This window comes from Rattus norvegicus, chromosome 4, assembly GCF_036323735.1.
Source record: "Rattus norvegicus strain BN/NHsdMcwi chromosome 4, GRCr8, whole genome shotgun sequence".
Lineage (NCBI taxonomy): Eukaryota > Metazoa > Chordata > Mammalia > Rodentia > Muridae > Rattus > Rattus norvegicus.
The window spans coordinates 184,282,990-184,307,550 of record NC_086022.1 but is presented as its reverse complement, the minus strand read 5'-3'; the positions used below and the strand labels follow the sequence as shown (position 1 = coordinate 184,307,550).

Below are 24,561 nucleotides of genomic sequence, written 5' to 3'. Positions count from 1 at the left end.
TAGCCACTTTGCCTGCTACTGTGAAAGCCTGCGTTTCCGGCAGAGTTAAGTCAGGCCAGGGTCTTCTGGCAGGTTTCCTGGCCTGCTGATGCATGGAACGATAAGAGGGGTTACACTTGAAGCTCAAATTAAGGGGCTGAATGTTCTGTCAATCTTGGAGGAAGGAACAGGGAGCAACAGGGAGATTTGTGGGTAGGTACAGATATCGAGTGTTTGTCAGCCATGGTCTCTGTTGGCTTGCGACTTTGTTTCCCATGATACTGTAAAGTATATAAGGCATGAGAAATACATTCAGTATTCACTGAAGAGCCCTCCCGGTTTCCAACCTTTGTCTCTGAGTCTTCTTTTCCATCTTTCTTATTATCCTCACTTCCCCCTCAGAGGACTGCTCATATATTTGAATGTTTGATTCCCAGTGCATGGAACTATTTGTACATAATTGTATTTAAAGAAGGAATTTCTGGGGGCTGGGGATTTAGCTCAGTGGTAGAGCGCTTACCTAGGAAGCGCAAGGCCCTGGGTTCGGTCCCCAGCTCCGAAAAAAAGAACCAAGAAAAAAAAAAAGAAGAAGGAATTTCTGTGTTATACATTATTATGTAAGATTGTGAGTATTTGGTCCAGCGAGTTGCTCAACAGGTAAATGTGCGTGAATGTTTGCAAAAGTCGAAATAGAAAACTGACCCTATAAAGTTGTCCTCTTACCCCAATTTGCACACTGTGGCATGCACACACAAGTGCGCATACATGTACACACACATACACAGTGTACATATACATATAATAATAAATAATTTTTAAAAGATTGCAGAGAGCTCCTTCATAGAAGCCAGGGGGGAGGGGCATGGGATAGGAGATTTGTGGAAACCTGGAAGGGGGATAACATTTGAAACATAAATAAATAAATTAAATAATCAATAAAAAGGGAGAAAAGATTGCAGAGACTTCATAGAATAACAATTAGCTCTTCAGAGAAAACACATCACAATGCACCACAGCTGTTACAATGTGTAGATGAATTATCTTCTACAAAACATCAGTACTTTGTCTGGGGCATCCAATAACTTGAATGACCCTGGATGTGAACCAATTTACCAAATTAACATAGTCCTCTGTTTGCATTCTGTACCAGAGTGGGCCCAAGAAGGTACATATTCTATTGTCCCTTCAGATATCAAATGACTTCAAGGTAGAGAACACAAAAATGGTAGCCATAGACAATATAGCCTACAAATGTCAGATATCTTACCTGCAAAATATTGATTATTCAGAAATTAAATGACCAAACATTTAAAAAAAATATTTAACTTCTCATTGAAAATAAAAAGAAAGAAAAGAGAGGAAAGAACGCAGACAATGTCTCTCCAAAGAACAAAAATCACTTCTAGTTAAACAGCGATTGTTCCTTCTTTACATCTGTGTACTGATCGATGCTGTTTAGAATCTTCCCCCAACCCCTGATTTATCTGGTTTTGTGATTCTGACCAGAACTCTTCAGCCTTTCCTGCCAAGCAAAATTTGAACAGTTTTCCTTCACATTAGCTTACTGGGCTGAATTTCAGCTATACTGTTACTCTTCCCCCCACTTTATCACTTTTAGTAGGGCAGAATTCATTTTCTGATCATATGAATCTTGATTATTAGCAATAATGTAAAAGAAATTGAGGAAAAAGTAGAAAAACAAAATTCAAAAAGCCACCCTTGAGATTATTCTAATCCCTGCTAAGGACTTAGTATCAAGGGGGCCTGGGGCTCAGAAGGGTTTTACCCAATTACAGAAAAATAATAGGGTTGCCTTAGATTGGTTTGGGGAAAGCTAGCATAGAAATTTACTTGGAACAATAGAGTCTGTTATGTCACAATTTCTTCCAAGCCCATTTCTTTTACTATAAAGTTGCCATCTCTTCACATTCTTTTCTTTCCTCTTGCAAACCTCCCCTAGTATTTCAACCCACTGACTGTCATCAGATAGTGTCATGGCGTATATTTCCAGACATTAACTTCATTTGCATTGGAGATCTCATATTTGTAATCTTTGTCAAAAATTGAGCCCTAGATCAGGGATTGTAAAATATTACTATGACTCTACTTATTTCTGTAAGTGTTATTAAAACACAAACACACTGACATGTTACTGCCTTGCCTATGGCTGAGTTGCACACTACACGGTGCAGAGTAGGATAGCTGTTTTAGGAAGCTTATATAGTCTACAAAATCTAAAACATCCATCTAGAAAAAAAGAGATGCATATTTGTCTTAAAATTGCATTCTCATGTTTCAACTGTCATCTGGGCTAATGAACACTCCTAGCCATCTTGGCACTCTTCTAAAGATACCTAATAGTGGCCTAATTAACCTCATAGGCAAATTACACGCAGTTTCAGATTCTCCACACATTGTCTGTTCACTCCTGCCTGTGCAGAGGGGCCAGCAGGACCACAGAAGTCAGTGGAATAACCACTTGAAACACTACTAATTTAAGCAAACTTGTCTCAAAGTCTTCTGTGGCTTTTATCACTAACCACCTCCCACACAAATATACATACCGACAAATATAGCCTTATAGTTTGTAAGTATCTGAGGACTCTACTTAGAAAAAAAAACTTATTTCTCAAATCTAAATTTCTCCATTAGGACTTACTTATTCCAGCCATATCAGACCTAAGTGCCTTGTGTGTGTGGGCTTGTGTATCAGCTATTGCATAGGAAGCTCAGTACACATAGTGGAAAGAATGATGTGACTACACATGGGGTATCCTGGTGACCCTCTTGATTGGCAGAATCTACTCCTTCCCTCACATTCCTAAATAGACATCGTATTCCTGCAACACTCAAAAGCTGGAGGCAGGGAGAAAGGAAAGGGAGTAGAAGCTATGAACAGAAATCAATTTTCAATTTTGTTAGTCTACCGATTTATTTTCTCTTTTGAGTTTTTTTATTCCCCCTTAATACTTGTTTTTATAAAAATCAACAACATTTTAGACCTAGGTACCAAACTGAAATGGGAGAAAAAGTAGAATCATGCATTGTGGGTTGTTTCCAAATTTATCAAAGACAAAAGTCACACTCTATAGATTCTTATATCTCACCAGCTTAATATTGTGTCTGGTACTTGGTTGATATCCTGACTGAAAGATTATTGTCGTGGCTATTCCTGGTTTTCAGCTTGACTATAATAATAATAATAATAATAATAATAATAATAATAATAATAATAATAATAAGTGGATATTAGCCAAAAAGTACAGAATACCTATGATACAACCCACAGACAGTTTAACAAGAAGGAAGCCAGTAAGTAACATCCCTCCATGGCCTCTGCATCAGCTCCTGCTTCCTGACTTGCTTGAGTTCCAGTCCTGATTTCTTTTGGTAATGAACAGCAATGTGGAAGTGTAAGCTGAATAAACCCTTTCCTCCCCAACTTGCTTCTTGGTCATGATGTTTGTGCAGGAATAGAAACCCTGACTAAGACAATTATAATAGATTTAACCTATATGTAAATAGCTTTAAACTTGTTTTAGAGCAAGTCCCTCTGAAAGAAATTGAACTTTCAGTTCATAGTTGATTAATTACTTGAGACAAATTATTACGTATAAACAAATTATCATATTGCAGATTCAAGAATACAAACAATAGTAATTGTGAAAATTCACAGTGCAAACCAATTAGGAAAACTAAACCATCGGGGTTGGGGATTTAGCCCAGTGGTAGAGCGCTTGCCTAGCAAGAGCAAGGCCCTGGGTTCGGTCCCCAGCTCCGAAAAAAAGAAAAGAAAAAACAAAACAAAAAAAAAAAAACTAAACCATCTTTTATGATTTGAATGTGAAATATCCCTCAACCTACTCACATGTTTGGACCCTTAGTCACCAGATGGAGGTGCTATTTGGAAAGGTTATGGAACCTTCGGGAGGTGGAAAAGTGAGTTACTAGGGATAGACCTTAAGTATTTATAACCTGGTCAGCTTCATGCTCCTAACTCTATGCCTTCTCTACTTGCAACCAGGCCTTCTCCATCATGATGGACTGTTACCGCCAAGCTCTAAAGGACAAAATGAACCTTTTCTCCATTAAGTTGCTTTTTACAGAATATTTTAATAATAGCAAAAAGAAAGTAGATAAGACAGAATTTGGGACCAAGAAGTAAGGTTATTGTTGTAATAAACCTGACCGTGAGTTTCTTAAGCATTGGGAACTGGTTTGTTGGGAGAATCTGGAAGAACTTGGAACTCGGGCTAGAAAAGCTCTTGAGTGGTGTAAACAAAGCTTAATGGGTTGTTCTGGTGGGAATTGGAAAGCCAAATGAAGAGAGAAATGCAAATAGTTATGGGTTGACTTATGATATTTCAGAGGGGAACAAAGAGTCTATTTAGGAACTAGGCAGAAGGCTATTCCTGTGATATTCTAGCAAAGCATCTAGTGAATTTGTTTAATCTTGAATTAAAATGTAATGGACTGATGTGTTTTGTTGGTAAGATATTCAGGCATGGCAGAATTCTATGTGTGGCATAGTTATTACTACTTCTGTGTAGGTCTGCAGTGATAAAAAGTAATGATTGAGGTAAAAGGGTGTTTTAAAAAGGTGTTCTTTTCCACGTGATTTTCGGCTTTTGGAAAATAATTACATAGGGAAATATTTCCCTGCGGTGAGCATACAGAATCTGATATCAACTGTGACTTGAAGGAGCCAGGCTCCATCCCAAAGTGGCACCAGAACTTACTAGTGTCTGCTAGTATCATGTAGCACTGGGTTTGGAGGCATGAGAAATGCAATCCTGAAAGGATCATGAAGTCTCCTTCCACAGTTTCAAAGAACTATTGAGACCAAAAAGTATGTCCTATGAATAAAGTTTCTGAAAGAAGGCCCTGAGAGACCCCTGTGTGAAGGCGTGAGGTGAATACTAAGTTATAGTGGAGACCCAGAGTGTTGAAGATACCAGGACCAGGAGACGTCGGTCAAGGAAAGCTGTAGGTGTGGTATGAAGCCTACCTGACATAGAGGATATGTGTGCTGCAGAAGGCAGAGCTAGAAGAATGGGGCCCAGCCAATTTCATCACAAGCTCCAGATGGCAGACATGGAGCTGTAGGATTTAGTTAGACTAAACACATTTTGCACCAAGAGATGGCCATGAGTCTAGAGGGGCCAGAATATTATGGTTTGAAATAAATGCACCATATATAATCATGTTTGAATACACGACTCTTACCTAGTGGTTCTGCTTGGGAAGGTTGTGGAACTTTTAGGACATAGACTTGATGGTGGAAGTTGGTCACTAGAGGTGTACCTTGAGGCCTTATAGCCCAGGCCCACTACCTGATCACTCTGCTTTCCAGAGGCAAATGTAATATGACCATTCAACCTTGTATTTCTGATGCCATGTCTTTCCTGCTCATTAATATGTAATCTCCCCCATTATGGACTGTGTTCCCAGGAATTGTAAACCAAAACAAATCCTTTCTCCTTTAAGTAGTTTTTGTCAGCATATTGTATTTAAGCAACAAAAAGAAACTAAGACACCATCTAGACCTCATTACAGGAAAAAGTGTAAATTACAAGGGACTCTTATAATGAAGTTACAGCTGAAAAACAAGTTGAACATTTTTCTCACTGTCTTCTTCCTATTCATACTTTTCTACATGCACTGAGAACAATTTGCCTAAAAAATGAGACAGACAGACAGACAGACAGACAGACAGAGAGACAGACAAGAAGGAGGAGGAAGAAAAGGAGGAGAGATGAAGGAAATGGAAAGAAAAAAGGGAAGGAAGGAAGGAAGGGGAGAAGAGGAGAGATGATGAGAGAAAGGCAAAGGAGACAGAAAAGGAAAGAGATGAAAGAAAGAGAGAAGAGAGAAAGGAAGGAAATGAAAGGAAGAAGGAATTGGGTAAAGGAAGGGAGAATGGGGGAGGGATGAAAAGGAAGGGGAGAGAGTGGAGGGGGACAGGGAAGGAAAAAGAGAGAGGAAGAGAAACAAGTGTTTATAGGAAGATCTTGAGGCTGCCATGTAAAACAAGTTAGCATATCCAGCAACAATGAGCAGTTGCTAAATTAAATTTATTGTGATACATTTGACTTACTACTAAAACAAATTAGCATGGAGCTAAAATAAATGAGCGTTCTTAATAAAACTGTATTGTAAAATATACTGCTTACATGGTTTTTTCTTATCTATGGTATAACTTTTTAAAAATCTTAAGCCTCACCTGGTTCTGCTTTAATGTGGACACTAGCTTCTGCAATGTAATGTTTTCTTCTTCCAATTCCGTGTAGTCCTGAAGGAGTCGGGCTTCCCGGAATTTATATTCTCGGATTTCATCTTTCATTCGTATCCTCTGTAGCTCCACCATCTCGTTGTTCTGAAACAATACAAAAATCAGTATAAAACTTCCCTACTTTAGGTTTCAGTGAATGTAGACAAAAATCAGGCAGTTAAACAGTAAGACGATTTCCTACATTTAAATTGGTTCTGCCTTTTAAGACAACAGTTAAATGATACCCATTAAAACTTTTAAATCACAAATACCTGACCCAGAAATCTGACATTTAAAAGTTATTCTTAGGCTTCAAAGAAATAAATAAAAAGCTAAGCAAATTCATGTTTATTCATGCAAAGAATGAGAAATAGACTATATTTTTGCTATTTGGAGAAACACTGGAAACAGTTATTTTCTTTAAATTACAAAACTATTTAAAATGATGAGAAATACAATCAGGAGAAACTTTGATGTATTAAAACAGAAATATAGCTATAACATATCATTAAATGTAAAAGTAAGCTGTAGACTAGTTTGCACAGTAGTATCTCATGTGTACTAAAAATAAGGAAGTGAGCTCAGTGGCTAAGAGCATTTGCTGCCCTTCCAGAGGACCTGGATTGGATTTCCAGAACGCACAGGACAGCAGCCATCCTTAACTCCAGTTCAGCATAATCCACACTTTCTTCAGTCTCCACAGGCAGCAAGCGTGCACTCAATGCACTTATACACTTATGTAGGGAGTATTCATACTCATAAAATAAAAGCAAATAAATATCAGGGACTCATGGACAGCTTGGGTTATATAAGACCCTATCTCAAAAAATAAAACAGTAAAAATGAATTAAAGGACATACATGTGTACATGCACATACAAACTTCATGCTATAAATATAATGTGAAATTTCTCCCCAACTGTCAATAGTGATTATTTAGCAGGGGTAGAGCAATAAGATCATAGTGACGGGGCTGGAGAGATGGCTCAGCGGTTAAGAGCACCTGACTGTTCTTCCAGAGGTTCTGAGTTCAATTCCCAGCAACCACATGGTGGCTCACAACCATCTGTAAAGAGATCCGATGCCCTCTTCTGGTGTGTCTGAGACAGCTACAGTATACTTATATATAATAAATGAATAAATCTTTTTAAAAAAGATCATAGCGATAAGAAGAGGGCCAATTACTTTAATTTTATAACCTATGAAGGCCATATATAAAATTCTCCATTGTTTAAAAACTGTTTTCTGTTGACCTCCACTCCATGTATCTTCATTCTTTACTCACTTTCCATCTCTGTAGAAACATGCACTAATGACTCACCCGTGCTAATTTATGACTGATATGACTTATCACTCTTAAGTATGAGTACAGTTAATGAAAGAGGGAGAAACACATCTTTTGTGTCCATAGCTTGAAAGATAAGTAGACATCCTCAAATAAAAAGAGGTTCAGGCAAGAATACCCTTGGCAGGGAATAGGGAGGCAAAGTTTAGAACAGAGGCAGAAGGAACACCCATTCAGAGCCTGCCCCACATGTGACCCATACATATACAGCCACCAAACTAGATGAGATGGATGAAGCAAAGAAGTGCAGGCTGACAGGAACCGGATGTAGATCTCTCCTGAGAGACACAGCCAGAATACGGCAAATACATAGGCGAATGCCATCAGCAAACCACTGAACTGAGAACGAGACCCTCGTTGAAGGATTCAGAGAAAGAACTGGAAGAGCTTGAAGGGGCTCGAGACCCCATATGTACAACAATGCCAACCAACCAGAGCTTCCAGGGACTAAGCCACTACCCAAAGACTATACATGGACTGACCCTGGGCTCCAACCTCATAGGTAGCAATGAATAGCCTAGTAAGAGCACCAGTGGAAGGGGAAGCCCTGGGTCCTGCCAAGGCTGGACCCCCAGTGAATGGGATTCCTGTGGGGAGGGCAGTAATGGGGGGAAGATTGGGAGGGGAACACTCATAAAGAAGGGAAGGGGGAGAGGGTAGGGGGATGTTGGCTTGGAAACCAGGAAAGGGAATAACATTTGAAATGTAAATAAGAAATACCCAATTTAATAAAGACGGAAAAAAATTTTAGAAAAAAAGAGGTTCCGGAAACATTCATAGGTTAAAACTACACATTGTTTTTCTTCTAGGCCTCTCAGAACCTTTTAAATGCCAGTGAACATTACGAGTCTGTTAGAGAAAAATATAGTATGTACCATTTGTTAAATGTATTTGACCATAAGACCTTTGGCTTTTTCAAGGAATATTTCAAACAACTTATGGACAAAATCATTGGAAATGATAGTATCCTATAGGCAGAGAATCACAGCTCCCAGCTAGTGAGACCTAAACAGGGACCTGACAAGAACACATCCTGCCTCCTACAGCCCAAGGTCAGAGGAAGCCAGGTTACTATCACATCTCATAAGTCAATGATAACTATTCCCACAACCGACACATGTCACATTCACAGGACACATTTTAACCAGGACCACTCTTCTGTAAAATTCTCCATTTAACAGTTTTTCTAAAACTGTACTTTGCACTATCCAGGCACCTGTCTCCCACACCACCACACAGTAGAATCTTTCAGTCTAACTTGACATTGCAAAGGAGCCTTTACTTACTCCCTTGTGCTACAACACCTTCCTGCCCATCCTTCTGAGAAACCCTAGAGGAAAGAACTTTGCTTTTAGGAAGTGGGTGGGGGTGTCGCTGAGGCTTTGCTCTGGACCTCAGAAATGATATTGATGTTGTGAAGAGAATTCTTTTTTTATTGAATATTTTATGTTCCTCCCTCTCCCATGCCCTTCCCCCTGCTTCTATGAGGATGCTTCCCCTCAACCCACCCACTCCCACTTCATCACCCTGGCATGAAGGAGAATTCTTAGGAAGAAGCTGTGTCTACAAAGACTGGCTGATTAAAACTGCAGTGATGTTGGCAGGTTGGAATTTTGAAGGTCGAGAAGCTGACTACCTTATCTTGGGCTACCTTCAAGGTGATCAGGAATCATTCCTTACCCATCTGTTGAGTGGTAAAACTAACATTCTATGACTAATAGATTAAAAACACACACTTCTGAGATCTTTTAACTTAGCAGACAACTAGCTTCCACCAACCCAAAAGCTAAGAATGTCCTTAGATCATAAGATAGCATCTGAGGCCTATGGAAAAACTTCCCCCATCTTGTAACCACTTCTCTGATATCCTCTCCAATGTATTTTAAACTTGTCTTGATTCATGACTTTCTTTAGTCTGTAAAACTATAAAACCACTTCGACGTTGAGACAGAGTTTTTGATATAACCTAAATGAGTGTTCCCAGGATATATTCTTTCACAATGACTCTAGTATCAATTATCTCTTATTCCCTTTAAGATGAGAACTGTGTTTAGTACTTTAAAAGTTTCTGATGCCACAATATGTGACTCTGAGAATGACCCATTTTTCACCAAAGAAATCACTTGAATGGGAGCCAGGCACCTTCATGGAACCATTGAGTCCAGGCCACTTGCTGTCTTTGAAATATTTTGATTATTATCTTTTGGTTTTTGTGTCCTGACACTTTGCCTCAACACATAATTTGGGGTAATTTTAATCTGCATTACCAGGCCATGGTCACTCAAAGTGGCCCCAGAATCTATCTTTTATTTCCTTTAAGGTGAGAGCTGTGGTTTTTGTGTCAATGATGTTAATAAACCTCTTGCTTAAAAGACAGTTTGACTTAGTCTCTCTCTCTCTCTCTCTCTCTCTCTCTCTCTCTCTGTCTCTCTCTCTCTCTCTCTCTCTCTCTCTCTGTCTGTCTCCTTCCCCCTCCCTCTTTCCTCTCCCCTTTTCTCCTCTCCTCTCCCTCCTTAAAAACAGGGTCAATGACATAGACCACAAAGTTAGCCAACCATAATTTAAATATGGCATAAAATTAAAGAGTAAAAGCCTTAGTAAAAGGTAAAAATGTTAGACAAGATAATCAGAGCCTGCACAGGAGTCAGAACATGTCATGTTAATATTTTCAGCTGAAAGCACTGGAGAAACAGCAGACTCAGGAAGAGCTTCCTGCCCTTCCTTTTCAACCAAAAGTGTCCAGAAGAGAAAAGTCTCATCCTTCTATATAGGAGAAGAACAATCTTATCATCAGAGACAAAAGTCATGATGAGATGGATTTATACAAACAAGCTTACTAAGGTGAGTCTTATTTCCTACTACTTTCCTCCCACAATTCACTAGGTTAAAAACCTCAGCAAAGGCAGAGGCAGGAGAAGCTCTATGAGTTTGAGGCCGTCCTGGTCTACATAGCAAGTTCCAGGCCAGTAAGGAATACATAGTGTGACCTGTGACAAAAGAAAAAAAACCAACAAAAAAAAGTTATGACTGGAATATATAGGCTCTATATTTAAAATGCTAAAGAATCGTTATATTTATTTTTTCAATATCTGACTATAAAATTATTGGTTTAGGGGCTAAAGAGATGGCTCCATGGTTAAGAGCACTGACTGCTCTTCCAGAGGACCCAAGTTCAATTCCCAGCATCCACATGGCAGCTCACAACTGTCTGTAACTTCAGAATCTACACAGGTATGCATGCAGGTAAAATACGAATGCACATAACATAAAAATAAATAAAATTTTTAAAAATCATTGGCTTTCATATTTCATTTCATGAAATTCCTATGAAAAACAATTAATTTAACTCTGGAGCAGTTGATAAAAATGATTCTTTCCTGCAGACAACTGAAACAAGTATTTCTTTTATTTTTGAGATTATAATATAATTACATCCATGTCCCCTTCCCTTTACTCCCTTTACACCCTCCCTTTACACCCTACAGCCTTCCTTGCTCTCCTGTAAACTTACCAATTCTTTTTCATTATTCTCTCTCTCTCTCTCTCTCTCTCTCTCTCTCTCTCTCTCTCTCTTTCTCTCTCAAATACATATAAATACCACATGCTCAGTCAGTACAATGCTACTTTTATGTGTGTTTTCAGGGATGACCATATAGTATAAGATAACCAATAGATAGGCTCTTCTCTAAGGAAGGGCATTTCTTCCACTCTCAGCATTCCTTAGTGGTCTGTAGTTCTTTGTGTAAGAGTGAAGCTTCAGGGTCTTTCCCCCATCCACTTTATCATGTCTATCGTTGTCTATGTTCAGCTCCTGTTTAGGCACTCATGTTGGTGAGTCTTATGAACGTAGCCTCTGACGTTCCTAGAAGACACAGTCTCACAGCAAACTCCCTGATCCTCTGGCTCCTATAATCTTTCCTGCCTTCTCTTCTGAAATGGTTCCTGAACCTTAAAGGCAGGAAGAATATCGTAGACGTATTCAATTTCTTGAAGCTACATTTATCAAGATATTAACAATAGCAGTTTGAAACAAAAAACTTGAACCTGTCTTTGGAACTAATCTATCAAGAACTCACGGGCACTGGTAACTTAAAAACTGAATCAGACCACTTAGAGATGCATTAAGAATTGAAGAGCTCTCTGCACCCAAATCCCGTTGGAGGGAGAGCTAAACCTTCAGAGAGGCAGACACGCCTGGGAAACCAGAAGAGACTGCACTCTGCACACACATCTCGGACGCCAGAGGAAAACACCAAACGCCATCTGGAACCCTGGTGCACTGAAGCTCCCGGAAACGGCGGCACAGATCTTCCTGGTTGCTGCCGCCGCAGAGAGCTCGTGGGCAGCACCCCACGAGCGAACTTGAGCCTCGGGACCACAGGTAAGACCAACTTTTCTGCTGCAAGTGACGTGCCTGGTGAACTCAAGACACAGGCCCACAGGAACAGCTGAAGACCTGTAGAGAGGAAAAACTACATGCCCGAAAGCAGAACACTCTGTCCCCATAACTGGCTGAAAGAAAACAGGAAAACAGGTCTACAGCACTCCTGACACACAGGCTTATAGGGCAGTCTAGCCACTGTCAGAAATAGCAGAACAAAGTAACACTAGAGATAATCTGATGGCGAGAGGCAAGCGCAGGAACCCAAGCAACAGAAACCAAGACTACATGGCACCATCGGAGCCCAATTCTCCCATCAAAACAAACATGGAATATACAAACACACCAGAAAAGCAAGATCTAGTTTCAAAATCATATTTGATCATGATGCTGGAGGACTTCAAGAAAGACATGAAGAACTCCCTTAGAGAACAAGTAGAAGCCTACAGAGAGGAATCGCAAAAATGCCTGAAAGAATTCCAGGAAAACATAAATAAACAAGTAGAAGCCCATAGAGAGGAGACACAAAAATCCCTGAAAGAATTCCAGGAAAACACAATCAAACAGTTGAAGGAATTAAAAATGGAAATAAAAGCAATAAAGAAAGCACAAAGGGAGACAACCCCTGGATATAGAAAACCAAAGGAAGAGACAAGGAGCTGTAGATACAAGCTTCACCAACAGAATACAAGAGATGGAAGAGAGAATCTCGGGAGCAGAGGATTCCATAGAAATCATTGACTCAACTGTCAAAGATAATGTAAAGCGGAAAAAGCTACTGGTCCAAAACATACAGGAAATCCAGGACTCAATGAGAAGATCAAACCTAAGGATAATAGGTATAGAAGAGAGTGAAGACTCCCAGCTCAAAGGACCAGTAAATATCTTCAACAAAATCATAGAAGAAAACTTCCCTAACCTAAAAAAAGAGATACCCATAGGCATACAAGAAGCCTACAGAACTCCAAATAGATTGGACCAGAAAAGAAACACCTCCCGTCACATAATAGTCAAAACACCAAACGCACAAAATAAAGAAAGAATATTAAAAGCAGTAAGGGAAAAAGGTCAAGTAACATATAAAGGCAGACCTATCAGAATCACACCAGACTTTTCGCCAGAAACTATGAAGGCCAGAAGATCCTGGACTGATGTCATACAGACCCTAAGAGAACACAAATGCCAGCCCAGGTTACTGTATCCTGCAAAACTCTCAATTAACATAGATGGAGAAACCAAGATATTCCATGACAAAACCAAATTTATACAATATCTTTCTACAAATCCAGCACTACAAAGGATAATAAATGGTAAAGCCCAACATAAGGAGGCAAGCTATACCCTAGAAGAAGCAAGAAACTAATCATCTTGGCAACAAAACAAAGAGAAGAAAAGCACACAAACATAACCTCACATCCAAATATGAATATAACAGGAAGCAATAATCACTATTCCTTAATATCTCTCAACATCAATGGCCTCAACTCCCCAATAAAAAGACATAGATTAACAAACTGGATACGCAACGAGGACCCTGCATTCTGCTGCCTACAGGAAACACACCTCAGAGACAAAGACAGACACTACCTCAGAGTGAAAGGCTGGAAAACAACTTTCCAAGCAAATGGTCGGAAGAAGCAAGCTGGAGTAGCCATTCTAATATCAGATAAAATCAATTTTCAACTAAAAGTCATCAAAAACGATAAGGAAGGACACTTCATATTCATCAAAGGAAAAATCCACCAAGATGAACTCTCAATCCTAAATATCTATGCCCCAAATACAAGGGCACCTACATACATAAAAGAAACCTTACTAAAGCTCAAAACACACATTGCACCTCACACAATAATAGTAGGAGATTTCAACACCCCACTCTCATCAATGGACAGATCATGGAAACAGAAATTAAACAGAGACGTAGACAAACTAAGAGAAGTCATGAGCCAAATGGACTTAACGGATATTTATAGAACATTCTATCCTAAAGCAAAAGGATATACCTTCTTCTCAGCTCCTCATGGTACTTTCTCCAAAATTGACCATATAATTGGTCAAAAAACAGGCCTCAACAGGTACAGAAAGATAGAAATAATCCCATGCGTGCTATCGGACCACCACGGCCTAAAACTGGTCTTCAATAACAATAAGGGAAGAAGGCCCACATATACGTGGAAATTGAACAATGCTCTACTCAATGATAACCTGGTCAAGGAAGAAATAAAGAAATTAAAGACTTTTTAGAATTTAATAAAAATGAAGGTACAACATACCCAAACTTATGGGACACAATGAAAGCTGTGCTAAGAGGAAAACTCATAGCGCTGAGTGCCTGCAGAAAGAAACAGGAAAGAGCATATGTCAGCAGCTTGACAGCACACCTAAAAGCTCTAGAACAAAAAGAAGCAAATACACCCAGGAGGAGTAGAAGGCAGGAAATAATCAAACTCAGAGCTGAAATCAACCAAGTAGAAACAAAAAGGACCATAGAAAGAATCAACAGAACCAAAAGTTGGTTCTTTGAGAAAATCAACAAGATAGATAAACCCTTAGCCAGACTAACGAGAGGACACAGAGAGTGTGTCCAAATTAACAAAATCAGAAATGAAAAGGGAGACATAACTACAGATTCAGAGGAAATTCAAAAAATCATCAGATCTTACTATAAAAACCTATATTCAAAAAAACTTGAAAATCTACAGGAAATGGACAATTTCCTAGACAGATACCAGGTACTGAAGTTAAATCAGGAACAGATAAACCAGTTAAACAACCCCATAACTCCTAAGGAAATAGAAGCAATCATTAAAGGTCTCCCAACCAAAAAGAGCCCAGGTCCAGACGGGTTTAGTGCAGAATTCTATCAGACCTTCATAGAAGATCTCAAACCAATATTAACCAAACTATTTCACAAAATTGAAACAGATGGATCACTACCGAATTCCTTCTATGAAGCCACAATTACTCTTATACCTAAACCACACAAAGACACAACAAAGAAAGAGAACTTCAGACCAATTTCCCTTATGAATATCGACGCAAAAATACTCAATAAAATTCTGGCAAACCGAATCCAAGAGCACATCAAAACAATCATCCACCATGATCAAGTAGGCTTCATCCCAGGCATGCAGGGATGGTTTAATATACGGAAAACCATCAATGTGATCCATTATATAAACAAACTGAAAGAACAAAACCACATGATCATTTCATTAGATACTGAGAAAGCATTTGACAAAATTGAACACCCCTTCATGATAAAAGTCCTGGAAAGAATAGGAATTCAAGGCCCATACCTAAACATAGTAAAAGCCATATACAGCAAACCAGTTGCTAACATTAAACTAAATGGAGAGAAACTTGAAGCAATCCCACTAAAATCAGGGACTAGACAAGGCTGCCCACTCTCTCCCTACTTATTCAATATAGTTCTTGAAGTTCTAGCCAGAGCAATCAGACAACAAAAGGAGGTCAAGGGGATACAGATCGGAAAAGAAGAAGTCAAAATATCACTATTTGCAGATGATATGATAGTATATTTAAGTGATCCCAAAAGTTCCACCAGAGAACTACTAAAGCTGATAAACAACTTCAGCAAAGTGGCTGGGTATAAAATTAACTCAAATAAATCAGTAGCCTTCCTCTACACAAAAGAGAAACAAGCCGAGAAAGAAATTAGGGAAACGACACCCTTCATAATAGACCCAAATAATATAAAGTACCTCGGTGTGACTTTAACCAAGCAAGTAAAAGATCTGTACAATAAGAACTTCAAGACACTGAAGAAAGAAATTGAAGAAGACCTCAGAAGATGGAAAGATCTCCCATGCTCATGGATTGGCAGGATTAACATAGTAAAAATGGCCATTTTACCAAAAGCGATCTACAGATTCAATGTAATCCCCATCAAAATACCAATCCAATTCTTCAAAGAGTTAGACAGAACAATTTGCAAATTCATCTGGAATAACAAAAAACCCAGGATAGCTAAAACTATCCTCAACAATAAAAGGACTTCCGGGGAAATCACTATCCCTGAACTCAAGCAGTATTACAGAGCAATAGTGATAAAAACTGCATGGTATTGGTACAGAGACAGACAGATAGACCAATGGAATAGAATTGAAGACCCAGAAATGAACCCACACACCTATGGTCACTTGATTTTTGACAAAGGAGCCAAAACCATCCAATGGAAAAAAGATAACATTTTCAGCAAATGGTGCTGGTTCAACTGGAGGTCAACATGTAGAAGAATGCAGATCGATCCATGCTTATCACCCTGTATAAAGCTTAAGTCCAAGTGGATCAAGGACCTCCACAACAAACCAGACACACTCAAACTAATAGAAGAAAAACTAGGGAAGCATCTGGAACACATGGGCACTGGAAAAAATTTCCTGAACAAAACACCAATGGCTTATGCTCTAAGATCAAGAATCGACAAATGGGATCTCATAAAACTGCAAAGCTTCTGTAAGGCAAAGGACACTGTGGTTAGGACAAAACGGCAACCAACAGATTGGGAAAAGATCTCTACCAATCCTACAACAGATAGAGGCCTTATATCCAAAATATACAAAGAACTCAAGAAGTTAGACCGCAGGGAGACAAATAACCCTATTAAAAAATGGGGTTCAGAGCTAAACAAAGAATTCACAGCTGAGGAATGCCGAATGGCTGAGAAACACCTAAAGAAATGTTCAACATCTTTAGTCATAAGGGAAATGCAAATCAAAACAACCCTGAGATTTCACCTCACACCAGTGAGAATGGCTAAGATCAAAAACTCAGGTGACAGCAGATGCTGGCGAGGATGCGGAGAAAGAGGAACACTCCTCCATTGTTGGTGGGATTGCAGACTGGTACAACCATTCTGGAAATCAGTCTGGAGGATCCTCAGAAAATTGGACATTGAACTGCCTGAGGATCCAGCTATACCTCTCTTGGGCATATACCCAAAAGATGCCCCAACATATAAAAAAGACACGTGCTCCACTATGTTCATCGCAGCCTTATTTATAATAGCCAGAAGCTGGAAAGAACCCAGATGCCCTTCAACAGAGGAATGGATACAGAAAATGTGGTACATCTACACAATGGAATATTACTCAGGTATCAAAAACAACGACTTTATGAAATTCGTAGGCAAATGGATGGAACTGGAAAATATCATCCTGAGTGAGCTAACCCAATCACAGAAAGACATATATGGTATGCACTCATTGATAAGTGGCTATTAGCCCAAATGCTTGAATTACCCTAGATGCCTAGAACAAATGAAACTCAAGACGGATGATCAAAATGTGAATGCTTCACTCCTTCTTTAAAAGGGGAACAAGAATACCCTTGGCAGGGAAGGGAGAGGCAAAGATTAAAACAGAGACTGAAGGAACACCCATTCAGAGCCTGCCCCACATGTGGCCCATACATATACAGCCACCCAATTAGACAAGATGGATGAAGCAAAGAAGTGCAGACTGACAGGAGCCGGATGTAGATCGCTCCTGAGAGACACAGCCAGAATACAGCAAATACAGAGGCGAATGCCAGCAGCAAACCACTGAACTGAGAATAGGACCCCCGTTGAAGGAATCAGAGAAAGAACTGGAAGAGCTTGTAGGGGCGCGAGATCCCATATGTACAACAATGCCAAGCAACCAGAGCTTCCAGGGACTAAGCCACTGCCCAAAAACTATACATAGACTGACCCTGGACTCTGACCTCATAGGTAGCAATGAATATCCTAGTAAGAGCACCAGTGGAAGGGGAAGCCCTGGGTCCTGCTAAGACTGAACCCCCAGTGAACTAGACTGTTGGGGGGAGGTTGGCAATGGGGGAGGGGGATGTTTGCCCGGAAACCGGGAAAGGGAATAACACTCGAAATGTATATAAGAAATACTCAAGTTAATAAAAAAAAAAAAAGAATTGAAGAGCTACCAAAATAACTGAAACATAAGAAAAAAGATAACAACACTTATAAACTTTATACACATTATGATATAGTAATAAATAGTGTTCCTTGGTGTCAGAGTAGATACAAATAACAACAAAACAGGATAGAAATGGGGAGATATATCTCAAAGAGAGCAGCCTAGAATATGAAATCACGACAGAATGATAAAGCACTCAAATGTGAAAATTAGAACATAACTAGGGGCAGAGAGTTTCTGTAATTTGAGAAGGGTCAAGAGAAAAGGACAGTGTAAGACACTCACTTAAAATTGCTAAAGCATAGTCAATAGGAAATAGTAAAATTAAAAACAGAATCACCAAAACCTCAATGAGGAAAACAAATCCAACAGGCCAATGATAGGCAGAATGGAAAACTCATACCAAAACATTAGGAAAACTCAATTAGCACTTAGCAACACTAAGAGTATAACACTAAGACCTGATAAAGGTGCAAACTTTAAGGCATAATTATTCCTTAAGTTCACAATTAATTTATGTTATTTATTCTACACGTGAATAATAGTGATAAGCTTCATATTCTTTGGCTCTTTTTCCTTCTGAATATCTATTACATGCCAACCTTGGTGCAAGTATGATTTCAAAAACTCATATCAAAATATCATCATTGGAGAATTTTAGAGATGAGCACAGAGAGACGGAGAAGGAAGGAAGATGGAGGAAGAGAAAGGGATGGATAATTACAGGACAATTTGTCTTATGTAGATAAAAGTTTGCATCAGCTAGTCCTTGGAAGGAAGAACAAGCAGACCGAGATGTGTAGCTCTGTGACTGGTAAGCTGTGGTTCTTGACAGATCGTCGCATCCAAGAAGACTACCCACAGAAAGAGATCCTAAGAGCTCTGAAGGCCAAATGCTGTGAAGAGGAATTGGACTTTAGGGCTGTAGTGATGGACGAGGTGGTGCTGACAGTCGAGCAAGGAAATCTGGGTCTGCGGATCAATGGAGAGCTGATCTCTGCCTACCCACAGGTGGTGGTAGTGAGAGTTCCAACCCCATGGGTGCAGAGCGACAGTGATATCACTGTTTTGCGCCACCTAGAGAAAATGGGGTGCCGGCTGATGAACCGGCCTCAAGCCATCCTGAACTGTGTTGATAAATTCTGGACGTTTCAAGAGCTGGCTGGGCACGGTGTGCCTCTACCAGATACTTTTTCTTACGGTGGCCACGAAAACTTTTCTAAAATGATTGATGAAGCGGAAGTGCTGGAGTTCCCAATGGTGGTGAAGAATACACGGGGTCATAGAGGCAAAGCTGTTTTCTTGGCACGAGATAAACACCATTTAGCTGATCTAAGCCATCTTATTCGGCACGAAGCTCCATATTTGTTCCAGAAATATATCAAAGAGTCTCATGGAAGGGATGTGAGAGTCATTGTTGTGGGAGGCCGTGTAGTTGGCACCATGCTACGCTGTTCGACAGATGGAAGGATGCAAAGCAACTGTTCCCTAGGTGGTGTGGGGATGATGTGCTCATTGAGTGAACAAGGGAAGCAGCTAGATATCCAGGTGTCTAATATCCTGGGGATGGATGTGTGTGGCATTGACCTGTTGATGAAAGATGACGGCTCCTTCTGTGTCTGCGAGGCCAATGCAAATGTAGGTTTCATCGCCTTTGATAAGGCTTGTAATCTAGATGTAGCTGGTATCATAGCAGACTATGCTGCCTCCCTTCTGCCCGCTGGGCGGCTCACCCGGCGCATGTCCCTGCTCTCTGTGGTGTCCACTGCCAGTGAGACCAGTGAGCCGGAGCTCGGTCCCCCTGCCAGCGCTGCTGTCGACAACATGAGCGCCAGTTCCAGCTCTGTTGATAGCGACCCTGAAAGCACCACCGAGCGAGAGCTGCTCACCAAGCTCCCAGGGGGGCTGTTCAACATGAACCAGCTGCTAGCCAATGAAATCAAACTCCTGGTGGAGTGACTCCACTGGTAAATAGTTAAACAACAAAACCCTTGTAAAACTGTCTCCCTGCAACCCATCCCCTTCCCCTTAACCAACTTGCAATGCTGTTCATGGAGAATGTTCAGAAGGTTGAGATAAAGGTATAGTAAGATTGATTAGATGAAGGGAAAATAGATGAGACCCCTTAGTGTAATACTTAACTGATTCATTTACAGATCTCACAGAGAGGAATACGAAGTGACACACAGAGAAATGGCAGGCTCTCATGTTAACCTTTTCAGTTACTAAAAGCCTGCTTAAGGCCATGAGGAACATGAGAAGTTTTTTTCCCTCTCCTCATGGTTTCTTGCTTTTGTCTTTATGTAGAGTGGTTTCGATTCAAGAACTTGGTAGCATGACTTCAGTTTCAAGATTTGTATAGAGAAAAACATCCACTTAAAATCCAGAAATGTTTTAAATAATAATCTGAAAATTCTGCCCGTTTCTCTCAGCTAGCATTTAGCACATAGTTTATGCACTCTAAGGGTCTCTGACTGGAATTTATATTCATGTTTGTCTTTGTTTTTTTTCCCCTTAATTTGGGTGGGAGGGTAATGTGACTATAACCCAATAAAGATTTTTAATAACAAAAAAAATATGTCATCATTGAGCCAGGCATGATGGTACCTGCCACTAAGCCCAGCATTAAGGGCACAGGATCGGGAGGATCAGGAATTAAAACTATGTAGCCAGTTTAAGGCCAGTCCAGGCTAACATGAGACTCCATCTCTTTAAAACAATTAATTTACTGTTAATCTATGAAGTAATTAACCCAAAATTATGAAGCTTAATGCACGTCAGGCACCTTATTTGGACCTTATATGCCCCTTAATAGCTCATGCCCTGAGGGCTTTGGGAAGAAGACTGAAGAAGTTAGTTCACTGAGGCATGCCCTTTAGGATTAGAATACTGGATTCTAATCCCACTCCTGTTATCCTTTGCCTCCCAGATACTGTGTTTTGAGCACTTTGTTCTGCTATAAGCTTTCCTATGTGAGGCCACCTTGCCACAGGCCCAGAAGCAATAGAACAATTGACCATGGGCATAAATCTTTAAAATCATGCTCTAAAATGAACTTTTCCTCCTTATAGAGTATTTGTGTCAGGTATTTTGTCAGTGGCAGAGAGCTGATTAATACATGGGGCTTGGTGAAATAGGGATTTTTTTAAAGACTCATGTACTTAGAAGAGCCTCAAACTCCCTGTGTAACTGGAGATGACCTTTGATGCCTTATCTCCTGCTTCTACTCCTTAAATTCTGGAATCATTATGCCTGTTTTCTTTTTATAGATTTTTTTTTCTTCTCTAAAGATAGGATTTCACAATGTACTCAAGCTGGCCTCAAACTTGTTGTGCTGCCTCGGCATTCCAAGTGCTAGGAGTGCAATCATGACTGACTTCCAGGCAGCTAGGATGAAGGTCTTAAGCCCATGCCCACAGTGACACACAAGGTCACACTTTCCAATAGTGCCACTCCCTGAGCCAAGCATATACAATAGAACTCCATCACAATAGAACTGTATTTTCCCTTAGGTCAACTCTAATCAAGGTATTTTCCCCATCCTATGGTATCCGCTCATTAAGCAACCTGTTGCTAAACGCAATGGTCAATTCAGATTCTTCTTTTGTCCTTTTAATATCACTGCACTGTTGATTACTCTCTTCCTAAAACCTACTTTTTTTATTTGATGTCAAGGAGCCGTTCTTTCTTTTCTTTCTACCTCACTATTATTTTAGTTTATTCCACTTCTCTTATCCAATTTCTCAATACTCAAATAGCCCAGTACTCGGACTTCTTTTTTCTATCTACACTTACCTTTTATATAATCGACTTCATCACAATGAAAAATTACTTTACTCTATGATACAGTTTAGATATGGCTTGTTTCTCAAGGGTATGTGTTGGGAGCTTGGTCCTCCATGTGACGGTTTAGGGAAGTAGAACACTTAAGAGGTAGGCATAGTGGGAGGCCCTTAGGTTAGCTGGTGGTGTGCCCTTCACAGGTATTGTGGGACCTAAACGTCTCTGGCTTCCTCTTTGATGATGTGACCCCTCCCTCTTACAGACATTCCTATCATCACCACAGGGTCCTCACCAGAGCTGAGCTGATATCCCTTGAATCTCCAGAACTGTAAACTGAATCATTTTCTTTCCTTTGCAAAATAGCCTATCTCAGATACTTTACTATAGTAATAAAAAGCACAGTATTACGCACTAGCAAATGATAGTTTTATTTCATTTTTATTATGTGCATGGGTATTTTGCCTGCATGTATGTATGTGTATCACTTACACGCCTGGTGCCCAGAGAGGCTGAGAGGGCACTGGAATTAGAGTTACAGATGCTTGCCAGCCACCATGTGGATTCTGGGGATCAAAGCCAGGGCAATCAGTTAAACAAACTGTAATGTGTTAATACAGTAGAATAATATCCAGCTATAAAAAGAAACAAATTTTATGTTGAAATTTCCAACAAAGATGAATCTCAAATGCATTATGAGAGGATAAAAGGATTCAGTCTCAAAAACTACATACTAAATGATTTCACTTTTGTGACCTTCTTGAAAAAGAAAATAAAAGCTATAGTAAAAGAGGACAGATTATTTGTTTTAAAGACATCTGCCTAGCTTCCTATAGGCATTAAAATATTGAACAGATAAACAAATGAAAAATTAAAACAGAAAAGAGTAAAACTGAGTTGAACATTTAAGGAGAAAGTCAATACATAAATCCAATGGTTTGCATTTTCAAGGATTTCCAACAAAGGTGAAGATAGTTGGTAGTAGTCAGTAATGACTAGTGACTCCCTCCTCCTCCTCCTCCCCCTCCTTCCTCTTCCTCCTCCCCCTTCCCCATCCTTCCTCTTCCTCCTCTTCTACTCCTACTTCCTCTGTTGTAGAACATTGTAAACAGATGTATTGACTGATGTTGTTTATAGATCCTGCAGTAGAGAGAGAAGCTCATCAAGATGCTAAGCCTTCATTTTCTGGAGGAGCAGAGGGATACAGCCACTCGGGGAAGACTGACACCCAGCTACCTCACTCCAGTTACTTTACTCAAACATCATTCGAGGTTAACTGGGGCTGGGAAAGGTTCCAACTGCCAGTTATCTTGCCCCTGCTGCTCATGAGAGCAGACAGCATACACAAATCTCAGTCCCTTTTGACCATGGCTATCCATAATCAAAAGAAAGAACTCCAGGTTTGCCAGGAGTGTCTTAGGACAGAGTAGTGCAGCTGTAAGCTCTCATGTAGCACCAAGTGCAGACCTCTACAAAGACAACGTTTCTTCAAGGTTCAAACACTCATAACAATTTCTCAGCCTCTATTGATTAACCCAAACATAGTAAAGGCTTTACTATACATTTCATTTAAAGCCAGACACAAAAGTTTTACTATACATTTTACTACACAGATGCTGCAAGTCAAACTAAAGAAGAATGACCAGGGTCTGACCTCAGACCACATGACCTCAGACCACATTCTGAGAAGGAGATGATGAGAAACACAGTTGGCAAAACATAGGGAATCAATTCTTCATTTAACCAAAAAGTAACAAGTAGACTGGCCAACCACTACTAGCATGAGAACCTTGGAGGGAGGCAGGAGATACAAAATGAGAACTACATTTTTTCCAACATAATATTTTTACTGATTATTTGGGAATTTCACACAATTCATCCAATCACACTCACTTCCCAGTCTTCCCAGGTGCACCCTCTCCCTTTGGGATCCTCCTCCCAAAAACAGAAGAAAGGGAAAGAAAAGAAAAGAAAGAAAAGAAAAGAAAAGAAAAGAAAAGAAAAGAAGTCAATTTGTGTTGGCCACATATTCACTAGAGCATGATCACACTCCCAGTGTCCAGTCACTAAGAAGAAAACTGAGATCTTCTGTGTATTCCCCACCCTACCTCACCCCCGCCAAAAGCCATGAATTATGGGGAGCAACATTTCAGCATCCTTATCACACTTTTTAAGAGTTCTTGATGACTTCCTGTCAAGACTGTTTCTCTTCTCTTCTCTCTTTTTTCTTTCTCTCTTCCTTTCTTCCCTCCCTCCCTCCCTCCCTCCCTCCCTCCCTCCCTCCCTCCCTCCCTCCCTTCTTTCTTTCTTTCTTTCTTTCTTTCTTTCTTTCTTTCTTTCTTTCTTTCTTTCTTTCTTTCTTTCTTTCTTTTGGTGGTGGAATATCATGTCCATGCTGAATAGGAAGAAGTTTAGTTAATACTATAACCCATGTGTTAAAGAGTTAGTCTATAGCTTGGCAGTATTGGTTAACTTTGATTGTTAACATCACTGGATTAAAACCGTCTAGTGGCGTTGGTAAAATGCATGTCTCTGTAAGAGGATTTCGACAAACAGTTAGATCCTGAGAGACAAATCTTAGAGGGAATTGGCTTGTTTACCTCCTTCAGTTCCTGTACAACAGCCGAGAGTCTCTCGTTTTCTGCCTGGACATTTGTAACTACAGCCCGGCTCTGCTTCAGCTCATTCTGCATCTCCAAGATCTTGTTTAGATAGTAAGCTTCCTTGGATGCAGACTCCTGAAGAAGTGTTTCCTCCCGAGTCTCTCCATCCTCAGCCACTTTACGGTGGATAGAGAAGGACTGCCCAAATGCCTGCAGGGAATTTGGAAAGAGAGAGTGCACAATGAAAAACACCTCGAGATTATTGAA

The 24,561-nt window shown here is 40.0% G+C and overlaps 2 protein-coding genes across 8 annotated transcripts in view; one reads left to right on the top strand and one right to left on the bottom strand.

Moving 5' to 3' along the window:
* Positions 1 to 24,561, bottom strand: part of Bicd1 (BICD cargo adaptor 1) — a 153,950-nt gene that overhangs the window by 55,290 nt on the left and 74,099 nt on the right. For all 7 annotated transcript variants that reach the window (XM_006237703.5, XM_017592727.3, XM_063286385.1 and 4 more), the window contains exons 2-3: positions 24,292 to 24,504; positions 6,203 to 6,355 (exon numbers count right to left, since the gene is read on the bottom strand). In XM_006237703.5, the coding sequence (XP_006237765.1) occupies positions 6,203 to 6,355; positions 24,292 to 24,504 (366 nt within the window). The remainder of the gene's footprint in view (positions 1 to 6,202; positions 6,356 to 24,291; positions 24,505 to 24,561) is intronic.
* Rimklbl1 (ribosomal modification protein rimK-like family member B like 1) lies at positions 18,660 to 20,487 on the top strand. Its single transcript, XM_039108939.2, has one exon. It carries the CDS (start codon positions 18,707 to 18,709, stop codon positions 19,868 to 19,870), a length of 1,164 nt encoding a protein of 387 aa, XP_038964867.1. The 5' UTR covers positions 18,660 to 18,706; the 3' UTR covers positions 19,871 to 20,487.

Bases quoted from the DNA above. Each gene is read 5' to 3' on its own strand.
- Rimklbl1 (XM_039108939.2), top strand. From the start codon at position 18,707: ATGTGTAGCTCTGTGACTGGTAAGCTGTGGTTCTTGACAGATCGTCGC.